The sequence below is a fragment of the Pezoporus wallicus genome, unplaced genomic scaffold, assembly GCF_028554395.1.
Source record: "Pezoporus wallicus isolate ANWC-B61680 ecotype Strahan unplaced genomic scaffold, APGP_CSIRO_Pwel_v1 contig_8090, whole genome shotgun sequence".
Classification (NCBI taxonomy): domain Eukaryota; kingdom Metazoa; phylum Chordata; class Aves; order Psittaciformes; family Psittacidae; genus Pezoporus; species Pezoporus wallicus.
Window position 1 is genome coordinate 794611 of NW_026642841.1, and position 22145 is coordinate 816755.

The window sequence follows — 22145 nt, forward strand, 5'->3', positions numbered from 1 at the left end:
ACAGTATTCATCCACCCTCTACCATTTTCGCCACTTGGTAATTCCTTCTCAGTACCGGCAATTCAGCTTTCAGGGTGGTTTCCACATTAGCGTCAGCATCTATCTTTACATTGCTTCCCTATGAGCAATCACACTTCATTTCAAAATTCCCTCATTTCCTCTGAGCTTTGGGACGTGTTTTTAACCACTTTTCTCCCTTCATTGAACTATGACTTATCAACAGGCTGTGATTGTGCAAATGGCCCACGCAGGCTGTCAGCCTGGACATCCCACTGCCCCCAGTCATCGCGGCTCCCTCTGGTACCTCTCTGCTCAGCCCAGGACGGTCCATTCCAGACTGTGGGCAAACAAACGCTGTGTGCACGAGCACAGGTGAGAAGAATGGTCAGGAGATTAGGATGGTGTGATGCACAGGCTGATGAACCATCTACCCTGCTCTCCTGCCAACCTCATTGCTTGGAGAACCCCTCCTCTGGTAATAAACCTCCTGTGTTGGGAAATTAGTGAAAACTCCAGGTATTCACCTTCCCGAGCAGAGGATGCTAGGACAAACGGGCTTCATGTACACACACACACACACACACGCTGCCCATCCGAGTGCGCGCGACGGGTCTGGCCACAGCCGAGCCCGCTGCCCTGCTCCTCCCAAGCTACGGGCTGACCGCGCGGCTGCAGGCACCAGCCCTGCTCCACGCCGGGTCCCAGAGCCCCATCCAGCGCGGAAACCAACCACACACCCGCGGGGCTGGGCTCGCAGATGGGGGATCCCCGAGGCTGGCCAAGGCGTTGCGGGCAATGAACCGCATGGGAGATCCCGCACCGACCGACACCAGCACTGCAGTTAACACACACGTGTGCCGCGGGCAGACCCCCCCTGCACCCCTGGGGCCGGCACCAGCGCTGCCCCCCGCTCCCCCGCGCCGCCTCCCGAGGCCCGGCCAGGCCGAGGCGCCCCCGCCGCCGCCCAGCCCCGTTCCCGGCCCTCTAGGCCCTTCGCCCCCGTCCGAGCGGCGCCGAGCGGGCCGGCGCCTCCCCCCCCGCCGCGGCTCTTACACTGGCAGCCGCCCGGGATCCCCACCATCGCCCGGCTCCTCGGCGCCTCCTCCCGCTCCCCGCCGCGGCCCCACCGGCCCGGCCCGGCCCGGCCCTTCGCCGTGACGCTACCGGGGGCGCGGCCTACCCGGCCCGCCCCGGCAAGGCCGCGGGAGGCCGGACGCTTGGCCGGCTGACGGAGCGGGGTGCCAGGCTTTGAAGCCACGCTTTGTAGACGGGTTTAATGGTGGATTTTTAGCCTAACTGGGGCTTGTGGCCTCCCCACCATCATCTCACCGACCGCACTGGGGCTTTCCCACTGTGTTACAGCACCTGAGGCTGCGCTGCGCTCTGAGGTACCTGGAGAGTCCGAGCTGCCTCATGGCGTTCCCCGCAGCCCCACGCCTCAAAGGGTGGTTTCAGTCCGGAAGCCAGGCTGCCCTGGCTGTTCTGGAGATGCAGGGCAAGTGACATGGAGAATCGTGGTTTGGGTTGGCAGGGATGTTGGAGATCATCCAGTGCCAGCCCAGGGACCTCTTGCACTGTGATGACGTTGTTCTAAGCCTCATCCAACCTTCACGCCCCACAACTTCTCTGGTAACCAGTGTCTCACCAAAACTGTCTTCCTTAAATCCGGTCTAAACTGACCCTCTTCCAGTTCAAGCCTCTGCCCTTTGTCACTTACAAGCCTTGAACAAGTCTCTCTCCATTGCTCTTAGAAGCCTTTGTCTATTGAAAGGCTGCTGTAAGGAAGAATGGGCCTTTTCCCAAGGTCCAGCTAACTCCATGGTCCTTCTTCTGTGGAAATGGGGGGACCTGAAAAGCCTTGCTACGAGCTCTTGTGATTGGGTTTGGCTTTGTTGGCCCGGGAGCTCTGTGTGTCAGGAGATCTCCATGGGCTGCTGCCTTTCCACAGCTGGCCACAGGAAATCACATTTCAGTTTACATGGACAGAATGACAGGAGCATCCATCCAGCCTCATCATCCTTGTTTTAACTTTGTGGCTTTGCCTCTTCCCCTTGCGAGGCACCAGCGCTTCTCTGCACCATTCTGTCTGCCAGAGCCTGCATCCCCCACACAGCTCTTATCTCCTGCCACGCTGGCTGCAGCCTGGCTCTGGCCTGTGCTTGCCACCACTTCATTTCAGTGTCATCTGCAGCCTTGCTGCTGCCAAATCTGTGCTGGTGAAGCAGAAGGGGCTCTTCTGTGGGGTGCTGATAAGAGCTTGCTTTTAATTTAGCTGGTCTGCAAAGCCCGTGAAGCCCCGAGGAGAGCATCAGGCTGGGCTCCACCGGAGGCTTCACCAGCATGATGGCAGCAGCTCCCAGGCTGCCTGGCCGTGCTCCCCATCCACAGCCCGGCAGCTCCCTGAGGTTCACCCTTGCTGGAGCATGGAGGGGGATGGAAACTGCTGTGCTGATGGCGTGGGGCTGTTGCTGTCCTGCTCTGTGTCCTGTCCTTCCTGGGCACCATGACCCTGACGGGGCGTGCCCTGGTGTGAAGTGTTATTGCTCGGAATGGGGAGGAGGTGAGGAGGGCTGGGAGCACAAAGCCGAGCCCTGAAGTGTGCTGGGGAAAGCTTTGAAGCAAATGTATTTTTCATCCTCCTTTCTGTACAACAGCTTTGGTGTTGCCCAGGTACAGCCATGGTGGGCACAAAACAGCTTCATCACAGGGTCTGCATTGAGGCTCTGTTTCTAAAGATGAAACAGCTGCAGAGGGAAACCCCGAAGAGGAGAAGATTGTGCTAAATAACACTCATAATACCTGCAGAGTGGCAGGATGGGGTACATGCAGGGCTTGATCTTGCAGAGCTCAATGCTGATGAAACACATAGGAGCTCAGGACAGCGGCTTTGGGGACATTTCCATAGTTACATGTGACTTCCCCATAGAAGGAAGCACATGTTTTAGATGTGGCCATCCTGCTGCTCCTCCAGCAAGTCTCTTCTACAGAGACAGTGAGGTGTGTGCAGGGAATGGGCTGTTTGTGCTCCTTCTCATGAGTGGTGCCAGGGCTGTGGGCAAGACCTGGTGCATGGTCCTGGTCCTGTAGGGAGGATGAGCTCCAGATCCTGATGGTCTGAGAGCAGGGGGACCGTGTCACCCTTGAGAGGAGCACCCCTTCCCCACCCCAGTGCCCCAGGTTTTAAGCCATACAGTGAGCTAGGCTTGTCTCATGCTCTCTGGAGCTGGGGTAGAGCTTGGGAAACATCAACAGCCATGAGACAAAGGGGTCAGTTGCAGTTCTTGCTCTGTGGGTACATTGGTACACAGAACAGGGTTTATTTGCTCTAAGAGAAAAAATCCCACCAGCCTTTATGAGTGTGGATTTATGTTCTGTGTCCAACAGAGCAACACCTGTTCTCTCAGCTGATGGTTCTGTATGTCCTTGAAACAGGCTTGTGCATTAGAGAGCACACTCTGCAGACACGTGGACTTCACTTGAAACCCTCTTCTTTTAACCTGGGACAAGAAAAAGAAGACTTCTCAGCCCGGTGCAGTATGGGGCCACACATGTCCTAGAGAGGTAGATATGTATGTCTCAATCCATATACATTATCATACCTGACTGCATCCAGTTTTGCAAACAGGATTTTAGGACTATAAATACCCATCCTCACCCATACCCAAGCACTGATGTAAAGCACCCTTCTGGGTTTGATACTCTTCGCTCACTGCACTACTTCCAGCTTTTGCTCCAGATTCTGAATAGGCCCTACCAAAGGAAACCTTCATTGCATGGCCTTGAGTCCACCTCTGCATAAATCCTGTCCACCAGCATGGCAGAGGTGGGAAGCTCAGTCCCTGGGAGCAGCACTTTGCAGCCTTGCTCCTGTTCTTCTCAAAGCAGGGTTTGTGTGAGCCTGCACCTCAAGGGAGGCCCTGTACAGCAGGGTTTGGAGCAAGGTGGATCACCACCAGGTCTGAGGTGCTGAGGTGTCTCTTCCATCTCTGTCCCTGGTAAGGTAGCTGAGAGCAGCTGAAGGTTGTTCTCCTCTCTGCAGACCTGTGTTGAAAGGAGGGAGCAGGATGCTGAGCTGGGAGGCTCAGAGGAAGGGGGAGATCTCAGTTGATGACCCCATGGCCCTAAGCTGGAACATGCTCTTTTGGTCAAAGACCATGCCCATTCTTGCTCCCTACATCTGACCTCAGCCTTTCCCTGCCTCTTCATCACCCGTTTGCTGTCCCCTCCCTGGTCCCACACCAGCTGAGTCCTTCTATTTCCTTTACAGGGGACACAAATCTGGTGGCAGGGATTAACAGGTCTGATCAAAGAACCATGAGCATAAGAGCAAGAGGGAACATTATTTGGAAATCTTTCATCTCACAGGCACGTGTAGCTCTAAAAATGATGAAGAAAGAGTACTGTCATAAAACTGAGTGGGAAATGAGGTAAAGGGTTTATCTCACAGCACAGGTCTTGGCAGAGTAACCTGCCCTCTTCCTTCCCTGAGAACTGGCTTTCAAAACAAGGCAGAATGGGAAGTTCAGCACAAGCATCATTAACATGAGTGAGAACTGAGGAGTGCAGTGGGGCAGATGGTGCCAGAAGGGGAGGCTGGGGTTTGGTGGTGTTTCCCAAGGTCACTCCTAGTGTCCAGTGCATGTTTCTTCTGGCACCATGTGAGTGCACAAAGGCAGGTCAGCATTGCCTGGAGCAGCAAGATGAGACCTTACTGAGCAAGAGCTGCTGGAGCAGAGGAGGGGTGGGATGAGCCCTGTTCACCAGGTTGGAAGCTGAGCACAAAGCAGCTATTGAGCCCAAACAGGCAATAATTCTGTGATAGAATCTGGGGACATTATTTATTACACAGGGCCCTTTCTTCAAACATGAATGTTTGAACCTGAGAATGTCCAGCCTAGCTCAGAAACTGTAATGCTGCCCCTGAAACCATCTCAGATCTTCCCTGTTTGTATATTCAACCTGATGGGTGCCTGCTGCAGCCATAAAGATGGTGATACACTCTTGAATATCAATTTTGTTTTCCAAAGGCCATCTGGCTGCATTTCTGTATTGTTTGAGAAAGCAGTGACACCAGCAGTGCTGTGTTACCCCCAAAATGTCCTGTGCTGGGAGAGGAAACGGCTGGAGGGGCTGAAAAGAGACGTGAGCATTCACTAGTCACGGCTGTGTTTCAGGGATGTGCATCACTTTGTGAGATCTCTCAGCTCTTCACTGAGATGAAGAAACATTGGTCAGCATCATAGGACACAGTAAGAGGGTCCTTTCCCATGTCATCTGCTCCTCCAGGTCACCTCTGGTCGGGCACTCAACCTTGTGCAGCTCAGGGTATCAGCTCTGCGTTTCCCACCAGTGCATGCAAACCATGATGGCCTCTGCCAGGGTCCACAGCACTGCTTCCTGTGGGCAGCAGGAGAGCTCAGTATCGGCAGGATCAGGCCAAGGTTGCAGAGCCAACAAGTCAAAGGAAGTTGTCAGACCCTTTCCTGGCTCCACTGCATGGCAAGAGCTGAGGAAATCCCAGCCCTTGCACTGATTTGGACCTGTCAGAGGATGATGCTTCCCAGGTTGTCTTGCTTTTGGCTTCTGCTGTGCTCCTGGGAGCAGGGACACCACCCAACTGCGGGGTTGCCAGAGCCACGGTGTGTTCTGGTGGTGTCTGGGGACCTGCAGCCACAAAACTGCTCAAACTTTTAACTTGTCATCTCAAACCACCTCCTTTGCTTGCTTCAGAGCAGCGCTCAGCTGCGTCCGTGCCGAGCCGCGCAGGCTGCCTGCCATCTGGCACGAGCAGGACCAAGTAGAGTTAAATAAATGTTAAATACACACTAGCGCCATGTGACACCAGCAAAAGGCAGTGACTTCAAGCTTGAAAAGTCTGCTTGTGTAAACAGCATCCTGAAATTAATATTTACCTTTGAAAACAAACATATATTTGGGGTGTTTCGTAGTTGTTCTGCCTAGCAGATGCCAAGAACAACAGCTTGGTACTGCAGGGAATTGGCTTGACAGCTCAGGGGACAGCAAACTCCCACCAGCCTCCAGACTGCGAGGTCAGAGCCGGTCCTTCTCTTTTCAAGCAGATAAATTCACACAAGCACCAGATTAATCTTTGCTCAGGGGCTGCGACCTCTAATGAGGATCAGGAGCCGCCCCGGCGGCAGCGGGGATTCCAGCGGCAGATGGGCTGGAGGATGAGGGGTTTGGGGGTGCTTGCAGCAGAGCCTTGTGCACAGGGGCTCTGGGGAGGCAGGAGGGCTATCCCATGGTGCATCACCACCAGCCCAGACACTGAGCTCCAGCCTGGGGGGTGAATCCCATAACTGTTGTACAGATTGCAGCCAAAGCCCCCATCAGAGCACAGCCAGGCTTGGGATGGGGCTCACTGCACACCACAGGGTGCCCCTGGTTTCTGCTGCTCCTTCAGGAAGAGCTGTCATGGCCATCTCCACCCTTAAGTGAGCACTCAGCACTTTTTGGGGGTTTGCTGCAGTGTTTTTATCATTTCTTTGTAATCTTGGGGATATGTGTGACCAACACAGACACAAAGCAAAGGTTAGCTGGCCCTCTGGAGGTGCTGGGGATCTCAGTAAAGAGGGGATGAGTGGGGCAGGGGTAGGAGCCCCTTTCCAGCTTTACCAAGCTATTTTTGCAGTTGTCTGAAGCAGCAGGAGCTTTAGGTGCCTCCTACTGCTCAGCTCTTCTGCCATCACTCACTGACTTTATTTCACCCCTCTGCTCCTAATGCACCTCCTTGGCTTCATCCCTGGCACTTTCATCATCCAGCCAGGCTGGATGTGGTTCTGGTCAACCTGCCCTAGATGAAGATGTCCCTGCTCATTGCAGGGGATTGGACTAGATGAGCTTTAAGATCCCATCCAACCCAAACTGTTCCATGATTCTATGATCATCTTCCAGCTGGGGATGCCTCTTCCCAATTGTCTCTGAATCCATCCTTCCAGGACACACACTGATCCCTGATCCCATGAGCATCACACCCTATGTGAGGAGACATGGGGCTGCCACCTGCCACTCACCCGCTGGGCAGCTGCTGGCTTGGGATGACAAAGTGACACCCGGGTTCGGAGGCAAAGTAAACCCATTAATGCAGCAATGTGGCTGGGAGCAGGTGGGCCGGGCAGGAGGATGTGCGCAGGTTCTATTACCCCTGTAAAAGAAAACCCAACAATGACACTGGCACGGCTGCGAGTGGGGCAGTGTGGGGGGAGGTGACAGGGACAGATTAAACACTTGACACCCCAAAAGTGACGTCAAGCCAAGTGCACCAAACCAAGTGAACATGAGCAATAGAATACTCCAAGGGCTGCACCAGCCTGGGGTGCTCAGCGCTTCCAGAGTGCCCATGCTGGAGAAAATAGTGTATTTAAGTAAGGAGTCATGTTGAATATTTTCTTTTGAAATCTAAACCTCTTTGCACTGAAACTGCTGACAGTGCATGGCAGGGCTTGCAGTTACAATGATTTAAAACATGACGGTGATTGGTAAGCGATGCTCTGCCATGCCCAAGTCAAAGGGGGAACCAAAGGGGACCTGGGCTGGGGGAGGCACAAACAAGCTTTGACAGCACTGGGCTGTTTCTGACTTCGCTTCCTCCCCTCGGTTCAGCTGCTGAGGAGGTCAGCCAGAGTTGAGCTGGGAAAGCTGGGGAGGTTTCCATCGAGTCACAGCTCCAGGCTAATGCCGGAGGGTGCGCTCAGGTCGCTGGGAGGTCTGTGGGGATGAGGGATGGGAATGAGATGCCATCACCCTCCCGCTTCCTGGGGTGGGTCCAGCTCCTGAAGGGGTGTCCAAAACACACTTGTGTCTCCTGTCTGCATCCCCTTTCTAATTAAAACCAATTGGTTATGATGTTGGTGCATGACAATCAAATACCAGTTTTCCCTAAATAGTGGTCGATATAAATAAGACAAACCCTGAATCTCTGCTATGAAAGCTAACGGGCTAGTTGTATTATATATGAAAACCAAATAAACAGACTCAAATAATCCTCTCTAAATTGGAAAGAAAAGAAATCCTGGAGTTTGGAGGAAGAGCCATGCTATGAAGATGTTTTCAGAGCTGGAAACAGGAGTTGGTCTTTCCTCAGGGAAGTAACTGCAGAGCTTGTGTAGGGGAGATGGTTCAGAGCAAGTTTCCTGCCTGCTGATTTCAGTCACACACTGTAATGGCTCTGCCCTGCCCATTTCCAACTTGACAAAGGGTTTTGTGTGAGGATTTTAAGAAATGTTTCTATAATAGAGAGGAAATATTTCTGTAAGGATATATATAAAACTTTATATAAGAACAAATATAAGATATATAAGAATATATAAAAAATCTTACGTATGCGAAAATAAGAATATAACTAAAACCCCAGGGCAGGGGTTGGAACTGGATGAGCTTTAAGGTCCCTTCCACCCCAAACCAGTCTGGGATTCTATAAATACAAGTATGTAAATGTAAAAAAAAGATGCCTAATACATATAATATAATAAAATAAATGCATAGAAGAAATATTTCATTTCTTATCTGAACAAAACCAGAGAGCAGCAATTCTGTTATGGGTAGTGAGGGCTGGAAATGATGGGAGAGAGGGAAGGTTTGCTCTGAGGGTGGGAATGATTCCCCTAGGCTATGCCCTTTCCCACCAGCACCTCCATCCTCCCTAGACACAGCTGGTGGGATCACACAGGACAACTGCTGTGTTGGATGTGGGGCTCCCAGATGCCCCGACATTATCCGCAACTGCTGTGTGCAGTGAGCTGGAGATGCCCTGCAGAGGGGCATGTTGGCTCGTGGATGCTCTGCCCAATGCTTGGCACATGCCCTGGCCCCAGCTCCATTCCTGGCCACCTTCCCATGGAGATTGCTTTCCTAGAAAGCTCTCCCTGCTGCCGTCTGGCCAGTCCCAGAGCACCCGCTGCTCCCTGGCCCTGGCTTCAGAGATGCCTGAAGCCTGGAGCTGATAGCCCAGCAGTGCCGGGACTGCCGAGCCCAGACTGAGACCAGCAGGGTCTGGGTCTGCAGGTGTGTGAGTCTATGGGTGTGAAACAACAGGAGTGTGCTCCTGCTGCCCTGCCACATCGCCCAGCTCTGTCCAGCCCTGCTGCCAGGTGGTTAGAATTTGTTATGGCTTAATTTTATATGTTTTGGAGGAAAGAATACTCCAGGAACGTTAGGGAATTAAAACTAGGTGTAACATCTGAGCCTGGAATGCAGCCTTCTGTCCCAAACACTGACTGCCCCATATGCCCTGGGCTGGGACTCGCTGCCCTGGGCTGCCTGGTGATGTGGCACAGGGTGGCTCCAGCACAGGGGATGTTCCAGCTCAACAATGCCCTGTGTTAATTTGGATGGAAGTTTGTTTTGGAAAAGATAAGGGAAAAAGTGTGTGATGTGTTCGTTCCAAACTCAGGCTTTGGTGTATGTGATAAGCTGCAGAGCTGGGGATCAGCAGAAATTGAAATGAATTTCACTGTTACTGACTTTAAACAAAAATAAAAAGCCATTAACTGGCACATTCGGAAATGTCATGATTTTTCCAGCTGTTCAGCACAAAAACCAATCTGGAAGTGTCAGTATTTGAGCCCCCATCAGCCCTGTGAGCCTGGACGGCTCCTGAGGCTTTGGTGATCCCCAACCAACTGGATCCCCGTTTGCTTTGGCTTCCTTGGAGAGGCACCAGCTGCACATCACATTTTCTGCACAAGGACATCAGCCCTGTTGGCATCTCCCAGTGGTGTCTGGGGCTCTGCCCCAATGACCACGAGGGTTAGGAGAGTGTTTTGGCAGTTCTGCTCATGGCTGGACCACCGGCCCTGGTCACTGATGCCGTCCCTGCCATGGGATCATGCATGTCCTGGACCAAGCAGCAGCACAGGGTGCCCTGGGAGCAGGCAGCTCACATGGGGAGTGGTGGAGAGCACAAAGCCCATATCAGCAATGATTTCCTGACAAACACTGCGGCTCATTGTCTGTTCTCATTTATAAACTGCTCCACACCAGCCATCTGATATCCATTATTACAATTACAAACAACCCACAGTAACTCTCCAGCTGGTCAGCTCCATCCTAACAGCACTGCAGCCATTCAAGGATGCCATATGGTACCAGAGTTTCCAAAGCAGCATTGTCAATCAGCCTTATTAATTTCTGAGTTCATTTCTTTTCCTTTTAGGGATATATATATATATATATTTATTTTTTCTTTCTATATAAGACAGCAACACTTCTCTGGTCTTAATTTGGAAGATGCAGCTTGACAGACTAATTGAAACATCTACATCTATGAGGCAGCTGGCAGGGAAAGGAAGAGCCCGAACTCTGCAAGCAGCCCCCTGAGTAATGGTGCTCATGCAAGACCTCCAAGTGTGTCTTACCATATATACCACAGTGCGTGCCACAAGAATATTAAAACCCCATTAGATCTGGAGTGCCAGCCATGGCTGGCTCTTTAACTGCAGATGGAGGGATGCTAACGGCCACTTCCCTTCGATCTCTTCATCTCCTTTGAGCTGTATTTATTTTTACCCCATCATTTTGAAGCCTCCGGGTGTTATTGCTGGAGCTGGTTGCAGATGCTGAGATGCTGCTGGCTCTGCCTGTGCACATCCCCAAGTGCTGTCTGACCAGGTCTGTGCTGCTGTCATCGGGTGGATCGTCCCTTTGGGGTCATTTATGGGGAAAGAGACACTTTCATGCTGGCCACTTTCATGTGGCACCACTGCAGTTGGCTGCATCGTGTCTCTGTCACCCTGTCATCGTGGCTGGTGGTGAGGTATCTTGTCCAAGTGCAGCTGCTGGATGTGACTGCTCCCAGCCCTGCAACCTCAAGGTGCACCAGGGGAGGTTTAGACGGAGCTGAGGAACAATTCCTTCCCCAGAGGGTGCTCAGGCATTGGAACAGGCTGCCCAGGCAGGGCTGGAGGCACCATCCCTGGAAGGGTTCACACACTGTGGAGACGAAGCCCTCAGTGCCCTGGGTTAGTGGTGGCCTTGGCAGTGCTGGGGCAATGGTTGGCCTTGATGAGCTTAAAGCCCTTTCCCAACCTTGTTCATTCTATGACTGGGCACTGCACGTTCCGCACTCACAGCAGCTGGCTGCGGGGACCCGTGTGGGTGAGTTTTTGCTTTGCTTTTGTATTTTAAAGCAAACCCAGCAATCACTGAGGGATGGTTTCTTTTCTTGGGCTGGATTTTATGCTTCTGAAACACTCAGCCCCAGCTAAAGCTCAGCATCAGAGCTCCAGCAGGAGTTTCCTTCCCTAGGGTGGAGTAGAGGTGATGGGGGGAGCAGAGAAGGGGACATTTCAGTGTGAGCCACCCGCAGCATGGCACCCTCATGGTGTCCCTGGTTTCACGTTTGGTCTCTCCCTGGTTGACTAAGTGGTGTTTTTTGTGCCAGAGCAAAGCTGCCTGTCAGGCTATGGGTGCCTGGGGCAGCATCCCCAGAAGCTCTGGGCTGTGGTACACAGAGCTGCTCGGTGGATGGTTTCCCTCCAGGCTGCAATGCTTGGCCAGGGAAATAGGAAGCAGGCTGAGAAGTGAGAGGACCTGCAGGAGCTGTGTGAGATGTGGCGGGTGAGGGCAGCACATTTCGGGTGCTGTCCATTATGCAGATTGCCTGGGATTATGTAAAACCTCTTTGTTCATCCTTCCTGTTGAGGGTAAAGAGCTCTGTGGGGCTGGGACAGGCCGGGGGAAGGATCTGCAGTGCACAGATGGTGACACTGGGCTCCAGCCACCGGAGGAGAATGTGTCCTGCCTGCCCCTGCCTGTCCTGCAGTCCCTACGGGCATAGCCCACGTTGCTTTCAGCTCTTTGGAGGCAAGTCCCAGCCTTGGGGAGCCCGGCGAGGATCCAGTACAAGCTACAGCCTAGCCCTGCTCTGCCAGGGGCTTCACTCACCCAGAGCCATGGCCAATGTCCACCTCCGGAGGGGAGCACTGGGGCTGTATGAGACATCCCTGGCAGTGCTCAAGGCCAGGTTGGATGTGGCTTGAAGCAACTTGCTCTAGTGGAAGGTGTCCCTGCCCGTGGCAGGGGTTGGAACTGGATGAGCTTTAAGGTCCCTTCCAACCCAAACCAGGCTTGGATTCTTTTCTATGATTCTATGATTGAAGGAGAAGAAAGAAACATGTAGGCAGAGGAAGTTATAAGAGCAGAAAGTCATGCTGGCTTGGCTTCCCCTCCAATATGCAGAAAAGATGGTGTCAGCAGTGAGTCAGCTGGGGAGGGATGTGAAATCATAATTGAAGAATGCTGAGAAAACAGCAAAATCCCACAGAAAAAAAAGTGTGGGGAAAAAAACCAACAACCCTCAAGCAAAAGCAACAGGGATGGAGCAGAGCCAGAGCCTCGGCGCAGGGCAGAGACATGAAAAAGGACGGGTTTAGCAACTGGGCACTCTTCAGGGCACGATGCAGAATTGCATCAGGGCTGGGGAAAAGGCGAACCAACCCCAGAGCTTCCTGCTGCAGAACAAAGGGCTGCATGTCCCTGCAGCAGCGCTGGAGTGACCCACGTGAGATCCTGGAGACTCCCTCAGTGCATTCCCAACCCACGGGGAATGTGGTGGCCGCGAGAGCTCCTTTGAACAAGTGTCATCGGGAATGTGGGGAACAACAGAGCTGCAGAGGGCCAGGCTCTGCTCAGTACCTGGCTCCCAGCACCACCGCATCCTGAAAGACAAACTCCTTTGTGCCACGTTAGCTCGGCACCAGCACAGCGCACACCTTGCTTCCTACAGCGTGTCCTGCTCTGGGTAAGTGCTGAGATCACCCGCAGCCATCCCTGCCACACTGCAAGGGCTCTGACCACGGGCTGGGCAGGGGAAGCCTCTGCCTTAGCTCCCCTCCTGCCATTGCCATTGCAGTTTATACTCAGAGGAAAGAGTATTTGCCTTTTCCCAAAGTCCTGAAGGTTGTTGAAAGAGGAGAAGTCTCCTCTGCAGGCTGCTCTGCCGCGGGGGCTCTGCCTAGAGCTGCCTGCACCAGGGATGGGTTGGGCAAGCACCCATGCAACACCCTCAGCCCCACAGCATGGTGCAGAGGTCAGTGTTTGCTCCAGAGCCTGGCCTGCACCAGCTTTCCAAGAAACTTTGGAGCAGGAAAACCCCCTCAAACAGCCCAACAACCCAACCTCATGTTTTCATTTGCAGTTGGAGCGAGGCCAGGTGTTGCAGCAGGACGTGGTTTTGGTGAAAATGGAGCTGTTGTCTTATAGCAAGCACCCATTGAATGGCTCCTGCCCCGCCACCACTGTGCCCAGGATGGCTGAACTGCTGCCCAGAGAGGTTTGGGGCTGAGCCTGGGCCCCACTGATTCCCCATCGAGGTGACACCGAGGGGACAGCCAGCCCCTCCTGCAGGCTGTGAGCCCAAGTTTGCTTTGAAAACTCTCCAGTGCTTTGTTCTCCCCCTGATACAATCCATTTGGAGCAAATGCAGTCTCGGAGCATCTTGCCAAGCCCGCAAGCTTTGGGGAGGCTGCTGCGAAGCATTAGCTGGAGATAAGGCCTCCTCGGGGAGAGATGTCTGCTGGGGGAGGCTGCGCTGGTGGAGCCTTACCTCTTCTTGTCCCTGGCCTGGGACTCTGCTGACCATGCAGAGGGACCTCCACCATCCAGGGTATGCCAGCCTCTGCCTTTGGTCCTTTACCTAACAGGCTCTAGGGCCTGCCCCTGCACACTGCTGCTCATTGCATCCCCCTGCTGATGGTCCCCTGCCTGCCCCAGCATCCCTCAGCTCCCTGGGGAGCAAGGGGCATGAGGCAGTGGGGCTGGGATGGAGCCGCTGTGCTGGGGGTCCTGGTCCTGAGTCCCAGCACTGTGGGAGCCAAAGCTGGACTCACCCCATCTGCAGCCACAGGAGAGTGGAAGCTTTTCAAGGCCTTGGAGGGAAATTAGAATCATAGAATAGAACCCCAGCCTGGTTTGTGTTGAAGGGACCTGAAAGCTCATCCAGCTCCAAGCCCTGCCACGGGCAGGGACCCCTTCCACTAGAGCAGCTTGCTCCAAGCCCCTGTGTCCAACCTGCCCTTGAACACTGCCAGGGATGGGGCAGCCACAGCTTCTCTGGGCACCCTGGGCCAGCGCCTCAGCACCCTCACAGGGAAGAGCTTCTGCCTAAGAGCTCATCTCAGTCTCCCCTCTGGCAGGTTAAAGCCATTCCCCTTGGCCTGTCCCTACAGGCCCTTGTCCAAAGCCCCTCTCCAGGTTTCCTGTAGCCCCTTTAGGCACCGGAGCTGCTCTAAGGTTTTCCCGAAGCCTTCTCTTCCCCTCCTGCTTTGACTTCCCTGATCCCTGTCTAGGCATCACTCCTGATACCCAGGCATCTCCTGCACCTTCCAAGGGATGAGCCCTTACAACACCCCAGCTGGGTGCCACAGGCCCTGGCTCTCCCCTTGGCATCCCCCAGATCCCTCAGCCCCTACATTTCTATATGCCGCACCGATAAGCAACATTTATGTGCTGTATTTGTGCTGTGCAGCACTTGCACGGAGCACTGCTGCATGTCACCGTGCAGCAGTGACAGTTACCTCAGCTTTTACAAGCAGTGTTTTTGCCATGATGTGAGGAGGGGAGAAGAGAAGAGGTTTCCACCCCTCTGCAGGGCCCAGCCTGCACACAGGCAGTGCTGGAGGGGCAGGCAGGGTCCCTGCAAGGTGCCAAGTGATGGGTGATCAGTGTGATCAGTGTGGTGAGCCCTGGGTGCAGGATCTCCCTATCCCGACGGCCCCATAGGGACCCTCGGTGACGGTTGATGGGGTGGGAGCGGGCAGGGTGCAGCAGGGAGGTTAATGCTGTTATAAACCGGGGCAGGGGGTCTCCAACAGACAGGGCCTCACCGGCCAGATGGGGAGACTCGTCTGCCGCTCACTGGGGCCACAAAGGAGGGTCCCTGGTAGCAGCTGGCCCAAGGAAGAGGTTAAGGAGACACGTGTGGGGGCAAAGCCCGGGGGTGGCAGACGTGGCCCCGGCCTTTGTTGGGGGTCACCTCCCATCTGACGGCGAGCAGGTGGGGCGGAGGGGCGGTGGATGGCTCCATCGCCAGCACGGCATCGCCGGAGACGCCACTGGCCACTGCCCGTGAGCCTCCTGCACACAATGAACCTTTGTAGCCTGGGTTTTTTCCACAGGGAAGAATGGGAACAGCCCCATGGCTGACGGGGGTCACCGGATGCTCTGGCCCGGAGCAGGGGACATGGCAGGGGACAATGAGAGGTTAGTGGCTTGAGAGCAGGGTCTCGCTGAGCATCCTCCTGGGCTGACTTGCAGGAGCCCAGCAGTCCTGCTCGTTTAGAATCATGGAATAAACAAGGTTGGGAAAGGGCTTTAAGCTCATCCAGTCCAACCATTCCCAGCACTGCCAAGGCCACCACTAACCCATGGCACTGAGGGCCTCATCCACATGCTTTGTGAACACTTGCAGGGACGGTGACTGCAGCCCTGCCCTGGGCAGCCTGTTCCAATGCCTGAGCACCCTTTGGGGAAGGAATTGTTCCCAATATCCTACATTTTCCCTACATTCTGGCTCCTTTCGGCCAGCCCCAGGCAATAGTTGCCCCCTAGGGCTGGCATTGGAAGAGCTGCAGCCCCAGGGGCACTGGCCCCAGGAGCCTCTGAAGCAGAGCTCACCCCAGCACAGCTCAGCACCCCCAACCCGTTCCAGGCCCCCTGCGCTCCCCTCGCGGGCTCATTTCAATTATCTTCTCCAGGCCATATGAATTCTATTAATATCAAAGTAATGAGGTAATTACTGTGATTCGGAGCCATGGCTGGGGAATTGCTTGGGATAGGATTTCACCAGCCAAGAGGGTAAATTAAAACCTCCCTTTGGAAAGGAGCAAAGGGCTGTTCCAGAGGTGAGCAGGGGCCAGCCTGGGGCAGTGGGTGATGTCCAGGGTGTCCTGCCCCTGATGGCCGCTGTTGTCACTGGGTCCCTTCTCATGTTGGGGGTCTTCTGTGGAGATGCCATTGGCTGGGTGGGGAGCTCGCAGAAGGGGTGATAGCCCCATTCCTTGCTGCAGCTCCTCCAGGCCCTGCACAAGCCTCCTTAGGGCTCATGCTTGGAGCATCCACCCTGGAATGCAGATGGATCCCCCTGCTCGTTCTGCCCCAAGCCATATGGGTTCAGACTGCTGCCCTCTTTCATGCCGGGGACCAGAAAAGACCATCAGGAAGGGGGAAATAGCAGGGGCCATGTGTATGTGTGTGTGTCCTCCTAGGAAATAAGCTCCAGCTGAAAAAGGAGCATTGTACGGGGCAGTGGATGAGGTCCACAGAAAATACCATAGGATCCCCAGCCTGGTTTGTGTTGGAAGGGACCTTAAAGCTCCTCCAGCTCCAACCCTGCCACGGGCAGGGACACCTTCCACTAGAGCAGCTTGCTCCAAGCCCCTGTGTCCAACCTGCCCTTGAACACTGCCAGGGATGGGGCAGCCACAGCTTCTCTGGGCACCCTGTGCCAGCGCCTCAGCACCCTCACAGGGAAGAGCTTCTGCCTAAGAGCTCATCTCAGTCTCCCCTCTGGGAGGTTCAAGCCATTCCCCTTGGCCTGTCCCTACAGGCCCTTGTCCCAAGCCCCTCTCCAGGTTTCCTGCAGCCCCTTTAGGCACTGGAGCTGCTCTCAGGTCTCCCCTTCAGGAGCCTTCTCTTCTCCAGGCTGACCCAGCCCAGCTCTGTCCACAAACGAAAGGAGGGAGCCCCTGCTGTATCCACTCCCTGTGGGGAGCTTGGGGCACAAGCAGAGCCTGGTCCCAGCTGCACTGGGGTCCCAGCCAGGAACCAGGGATGGTGCTGGGCACAGGGCAGGCAGGAGGCTGAGCAGGGGGAGTGTGCACGCAGCCAGGGGGTAAAAATAGCTCTTGTTGTGGAGCAGGAGTGTCACAGATCCCTGCCAAGCAGGGAGGGAGCACGAGCTGCTTCCCAAGTCCTTACGAGAGGAACGTGGTAGGGAAGGGGAGGGTGGGGTTTGGGCCCATGGTGCTGAGCACAAAGCCAGGGTGTGCAGGGGAACCCTGCGGGACAGCACCCCACAGACAGGGGCTAGGGGTGCCCCAGACCCCAGAGTAACTGGGCACTAAGAGGTGAGAAACCTTCCCCAGTGCCCCCTCAGCACAGAGAAGGAGGAAACATTTTCCCATGAGGGTGCTGAGGCGCTGGCACAGGGTGCCCAGAGAAGCTGTGGCTGCCCCATCCCTGGCAGTGTTCAAGGCCAGGTTGGACACAGGGACTTGGAGCAAGCTGCTCTAGTGGAAGGTGTCCGTGCCCGTGGCAGGGGTTGGAGCTGGAGGAGCTTTAAGGTCCCTTCAACCCAAAGCAGGCCGTGTCCCGATGACAACCAACAGCGCAGGGGACCCGTGTCCCTGTCCCCGCGGGTGCTGGCCTCTGTCCGCGCTCCCAGGGAGGGGGCTCCGGCCGCCCCCTGCCCAGGGCAGCGCACGGGCTGCAGAGCGGCTCTTTGCTGGCACCTGCCGTCAGCTTGAGGTACTGCAGCTGCCTCCTGCCATGAGGCCGGCCCGGCGCTGCTCCGCGCCCCGCTAGTGGGAAGGAGAAGCGGTCCCTGCGAGGAGGGGTCCATCGTCCGCCAAGCACCGACCAGGCCAGCAGTGCCCTAGGAGGGAAGGTGAAGCCGCCGTAGGATGCTCTAAACTCAAAACCCTGATGCTAAAGCTAGAACTGGTGAAACGTCCTTCATGACTCCTAATTGTCCTGGGATACAAGGCTCTTCCCATCCCTCCTGTGCCCCTGTGCTGTGCTTGGGACAAGAGGCTCTTCCTGCAGCATCTCCTGAACAACTCGGCAGCCATCAAGGTCTCCTTGTGCTCCAGACCTTCGGGCAACAACGTCGGAGTTGTCCTGTTGATGAGCCATTGGAGAGAAACAACAGCGTTGGCAAGAAGTGACATTTATCCAAGCTCTATTTGTTAAATTAAAACAGTCCAGAGTATCCCAGTGTGATGGTGGTTCCAGGAGGGTTTGAGGCTTGGCTGGAGCACATCGGTGTTTGCATGTGTTGGGATCCCTGGCTGCACAGCTGCTTCCAGAAGCCCTCTCCATGCATGGGACTGCGTTTCCCAAGGAGGAGGGCTTTGCTAAAGTGTGTTTGTCCATCTGTCCACCCCCCTGAACTCTCAGCCTACCCAAGATTTTAGCAAACCCCTTAGCAAACGTGGGATGCAACTAAAGCCAGCCTGGAGCAGCTGGGGAGCAGGGAATGGTCTGACATTGATAAATAAAGCACTTGGAGGTCACCAGGAGGGATGGGATCCAGAGGGACCCGGACGGGCTGGACAGGTACAAACCAGTGCAAAGCTCATGGGGTTCAACAAGGCCAAGTGTAAAGCTCTGCACCTGGGTTGGGGCAATCCCCAGCACAAACACAGGCTGGGGGAGACTGGATGGAGCAGCCTGAGGAGAAGGACTTGGGGTGTTGGGTGAGGAGAAGCTCCCCATGACCCGGCTTCAGTGTGTGCTTGAGCCCAGAACCCCCCGTGTGTTGGGCTGCACCCCCAGAGCGTGAGCAGCAGCTCAGGGAGGGGATCCTGCCCCTCTGCTGTGCTCTGGGGAGACCCCCCTGCAGCCCTGATCCAGCTCTGGGGCAGCACCACAAGAGGGACGTGGAGCTGATGGAGCGAGGCCAGAGGAGGCCATGGAGATGCTGCCAGGGCTGGAGCAGCTCTGCTCTGGAGCCAGGCTGAGAGAGCTGGGCTGGGTCAGCCTGGAGAAGAGAAGGCTCCTGAAGGGGAGACCTGAGAGCAGCTCCAGTGCCTAAAGGGGCTGCAGGAAATCTCCAGCAGTGTCTCCCACCAGCTCTGCAGTCCAGGAGATGCCTCTTCCCTAGTGCTCAGGAGGGAAGAATCAGCATTTTCAGTTGCAAGCTACAAATGAACCAAAACACGGGGGATTTGCCCCATTCCCTATGGAAAAGGCCAGTGGAGCGAATCAGTCCATTCAAAGATGCAAACGTGATGGTAGAGTTTACAATGTGCAGTTCTTGTGCTGACTTTTATGATTAATTTATGTCCATTAAATTACCCCAGGGGCTGAATGAAATCTCTGCCACTGATGCCACTTGGTTTTAGAGCATCTGAGAGCCAGAAGCAGCAGCAGGCAGCGAATACTGGGCTTTAATCTGCTACAGCTTTTGCCTTTCCCAAAGCTATTTTAGCTCCCGGGTGCTGCTTTTCGCCATCCAGTCTCTTGTTCCTGTCCTAACATAAAGATCTGCCACAAGGCAGCAACAGTATTTTCACGTGATAAGAAAGCAGCTGATTGTGGTTATGTTACAGGGATGTGGTAAGAGAAGGGCCTGGACTGAGACAGAAGAAACTTTGTAGGCCACTAATTATGTCCCAAAGCAAACAGAAAGTGCTCTCAAGTTAAAGGACTCTGAGGTTCCAGTGATTTTAAAGTCAGACAATGCCATTTTGCCTCATTTCCTGCATCAGAAAGGATGAATCCATCTGTTAAATACGTATATTGCACACTTAAGTCTATTAATATCTATATTAAAATCTACCTCTATTAAAAGCTATCTATAGCAATACCTATCTATATAACAAAAGCTGTTTTACTTCCCTTCTATCCCTCACAGGGTTTTCACGTGTCCCCACCATGAATTCCCAGAGCACAGCAGCACTTCCCTGGTGCTGAGAGCTAGGGGCTGTTGAGGGAGCATCCTGAGCACCATCGGATGCTACCTGTATCCCTGTGGCTTGGGAATGTTGTGCCATAGACTGAACGTGAGCTCTTGAGGTCTTTTATTTTGCTTCAGAAGGAATTAATGCAACGAAGACAAGTAAGAAACCATCTCTATAAATAGACGGGTGGGCTCCGACACAGCTCCTGGGTACGAGGAGTAACGAGGCTCATAATAGCTGCTTAACGACGCAGTTCAGTGGGCTGGGGAAACATCAGGATGGGCTCAATCCCGCGGGACAGCAGCGCCGGCCCCGGGTCCTCCTGTTCGGCTGGAGACAAGGGGTGATGTTTGCAGCTGAAACGCAGGCGGGGTCAGGGCCCTGCAGCACCCCCAGCCCCACAGCGCAGCCTCCCGTGCTCCTTCCCCTCCCACGGCTCCCGCTGCGGGGCGGAATTCCCAGCTGGGCTTTTGTCACCACGCACGTGCGTTGCTGCGGGAAGATTCTATTCCTGTGAATAGAATCAGTGCTCCAGGCGAGTCCTCCCCCGCTGCTCCCCCTCAGCAGGAGCCCTGACGAACGCTGCTGGCATCTCTGGAAGCTGCGACTTGCTCCTGCCTGCCAGCCTCAGCCTTCGGTTCCTCCCTGCCATCCCACAGCCTGTCCGTGGCATGAGAATCACCCTCATGGCACCTTGCAGAGGGTCAAATCCAGCCGGGACCACCCCATGCACTGGGTTCCCAGCGTTCACCATGTGCCCTGGGACACATCCTGAGAGATGAAGGAGCCTGAGCAGGAGCAGTCTTGGGAGCCAGGCTGGGAGAGCAAAGCCTGCGGGAAGGTCCCAAACGTAGCGGCACCTCTGCTTGTGGACCCCAACCTTCCCAGGCCACAGCTCTTGCCCCAGCACTGCACTAGTCTGTTGTACCCCCTGCCCAATTCAGGACCAGGGTCCTAAGGGAATTCTGGACTCCAGATGTGTCAATGTCTAATTTCAACCTCCCCTCTTGACTCAATTGCCACAGGAACACTAGTTGCTGAAGGGGAGAGCAGGCAGTCCTGCAGCTGTACAGAAGTGGTGGCCATGGCATGAGCTTTCTACTGTGCCTCCACATTGGCCTCACATCGTGCCCTGGCTCTGGGGACCATGGTGTTGTCTCTGTCCCAGCAGCGGGACAGGGAAGGGCAGGGCTTCTCTGCCTGACATGGACACCATCTGGATGGTTTCCATGCATCCAGGGTGTGCTTCTCAGCCTGCTGCTGGGCACAGAGCTGGGAAATGGAAGAAAACAACCTGACAGTGCTGTTCTGCTGCACTAAAAGCAGGATTTAGAGTTTCCACTGCTGCTTCAGACAGGAATGTGGCCTTAAAGGCTGGAAGCATCAAAAGCAGCATTGGGAAGGGAAAAAAAACAGGGACAAACTGCTGATGGAAGCTGCCCGGCTGGGAAAGTGAGAGCTCCAGCGGGGTGGCACAGGGAAAATGAGCCCCGTCTCCACTGAAGTACCGAAGGACAAAATGCCCCTCTGCTGTACCCAGACTGAGTGGCACAAGCAGCCTGTGGGGTGTGCAGGGATGGGATCACACCTTGGGCTGGCTGATGGGCTGGTGTAGAAGTGCTTCCTCCAGCGAGCAGCACCATACCCCAAAGGCAAGGACTTGCTTAAGCCAAACCCCGGGCTTTGCAGCAGAAGGAAAGTGGGGAATGTGTGAACTGCCTGTTTTGTAGAGAAACAACCTTCAGGGCTTCCTCTGTGCAACCTCAAGACATTCCACAGCTGCTGCTGTGTGGGAGGGAGCCCCGGGAGCATTCTTCCCTCTGTGCATGGCCAATGCTCAGCGCTGGCTGTGGCCCCGGCCAGGGAAGGGCTGTGCTGAGCAGTGCTGGCTGCAGCCCCCGGCCCTCAATCCATCCCATCCACAGCCTGATGTGGGTGTTCCTCAATGCTTACAAATCCTGGTGTTCTGCAGAGATCTCAGTAGTCCCCTCTCTGAGCCCCCTGGAGCGCTAGGAGGGCAAAGGGATCAAGGGATGTGAGAGAGGTGTTTGCTACTACACCTTAGTAGCATTTTCTGCTCCTAAGTGCTGCCTCTTGGCATGCAGGGCTGGAAAGAAGGCAAAATAACTGTTCATGATTGTGAGGACAAGCAAGAGAGCAAAGGGAACAGCCCTTGAATGCCTCCAAACACCATCTCCCTGTTCAACACCCGCTGGGCTGCTGGGAGGTGCCTGCCCTGAGGTCGCTGCAAAGAAACTGGCCCCCAAGGAGCTCCTTGGCCAGGGCTGAGTGCAGACAGCCCCTGCACAGCCCTGCCCGGAGCATGGGGCCACCGCCTGCCCCTGTGCCACTGCTGGCCCCTGGGAAGGAGTTAAGGGTGTTGTGGGAAGCATAGAATCATCAAATCCCAGCCTGGTTTGTATTGGAAGGGAACTTAAAGCTCATCCAGTTCCACCCCCTGCCATGGACAGGGACCCCTTCCACTAGAGCAGCTTGCTCCAAGCC

At 54.9% G+C, this 22145-nt stretch overlaps 1 protein-coding gene across 4 annotated transcripts in view; it reads right to left on the bottom strand.

Moving 5' to 3' along the window:
* CBFA2T2 (CBFA2/RUNX1 partner transcriptional co-repressor 2) overlaps window positions 1–1185 on the bottom strand; it is a 58798-nt gene extending 57613 nt beyond the window's left edge. For all 4 annotated transcript variants that reach the window (XM_057432382.1, XM_057432380.1, XM_057432381.1 and 1 more), the window contains exon 1: window positions 1054–1185. In XM_057432382.1, the coding sequence (XP_057288365.1) occupies window positions 1054–1081 (28 nt within the window). In that variant the 5' untranslated portion in view covers window positions 1082–1185. The remainder of the gene's footprint in view (window positions 1–1053) is intronic.
* Between the last annotated feature and the right edge of the window lie 20960 nt (window positions 1186–22145).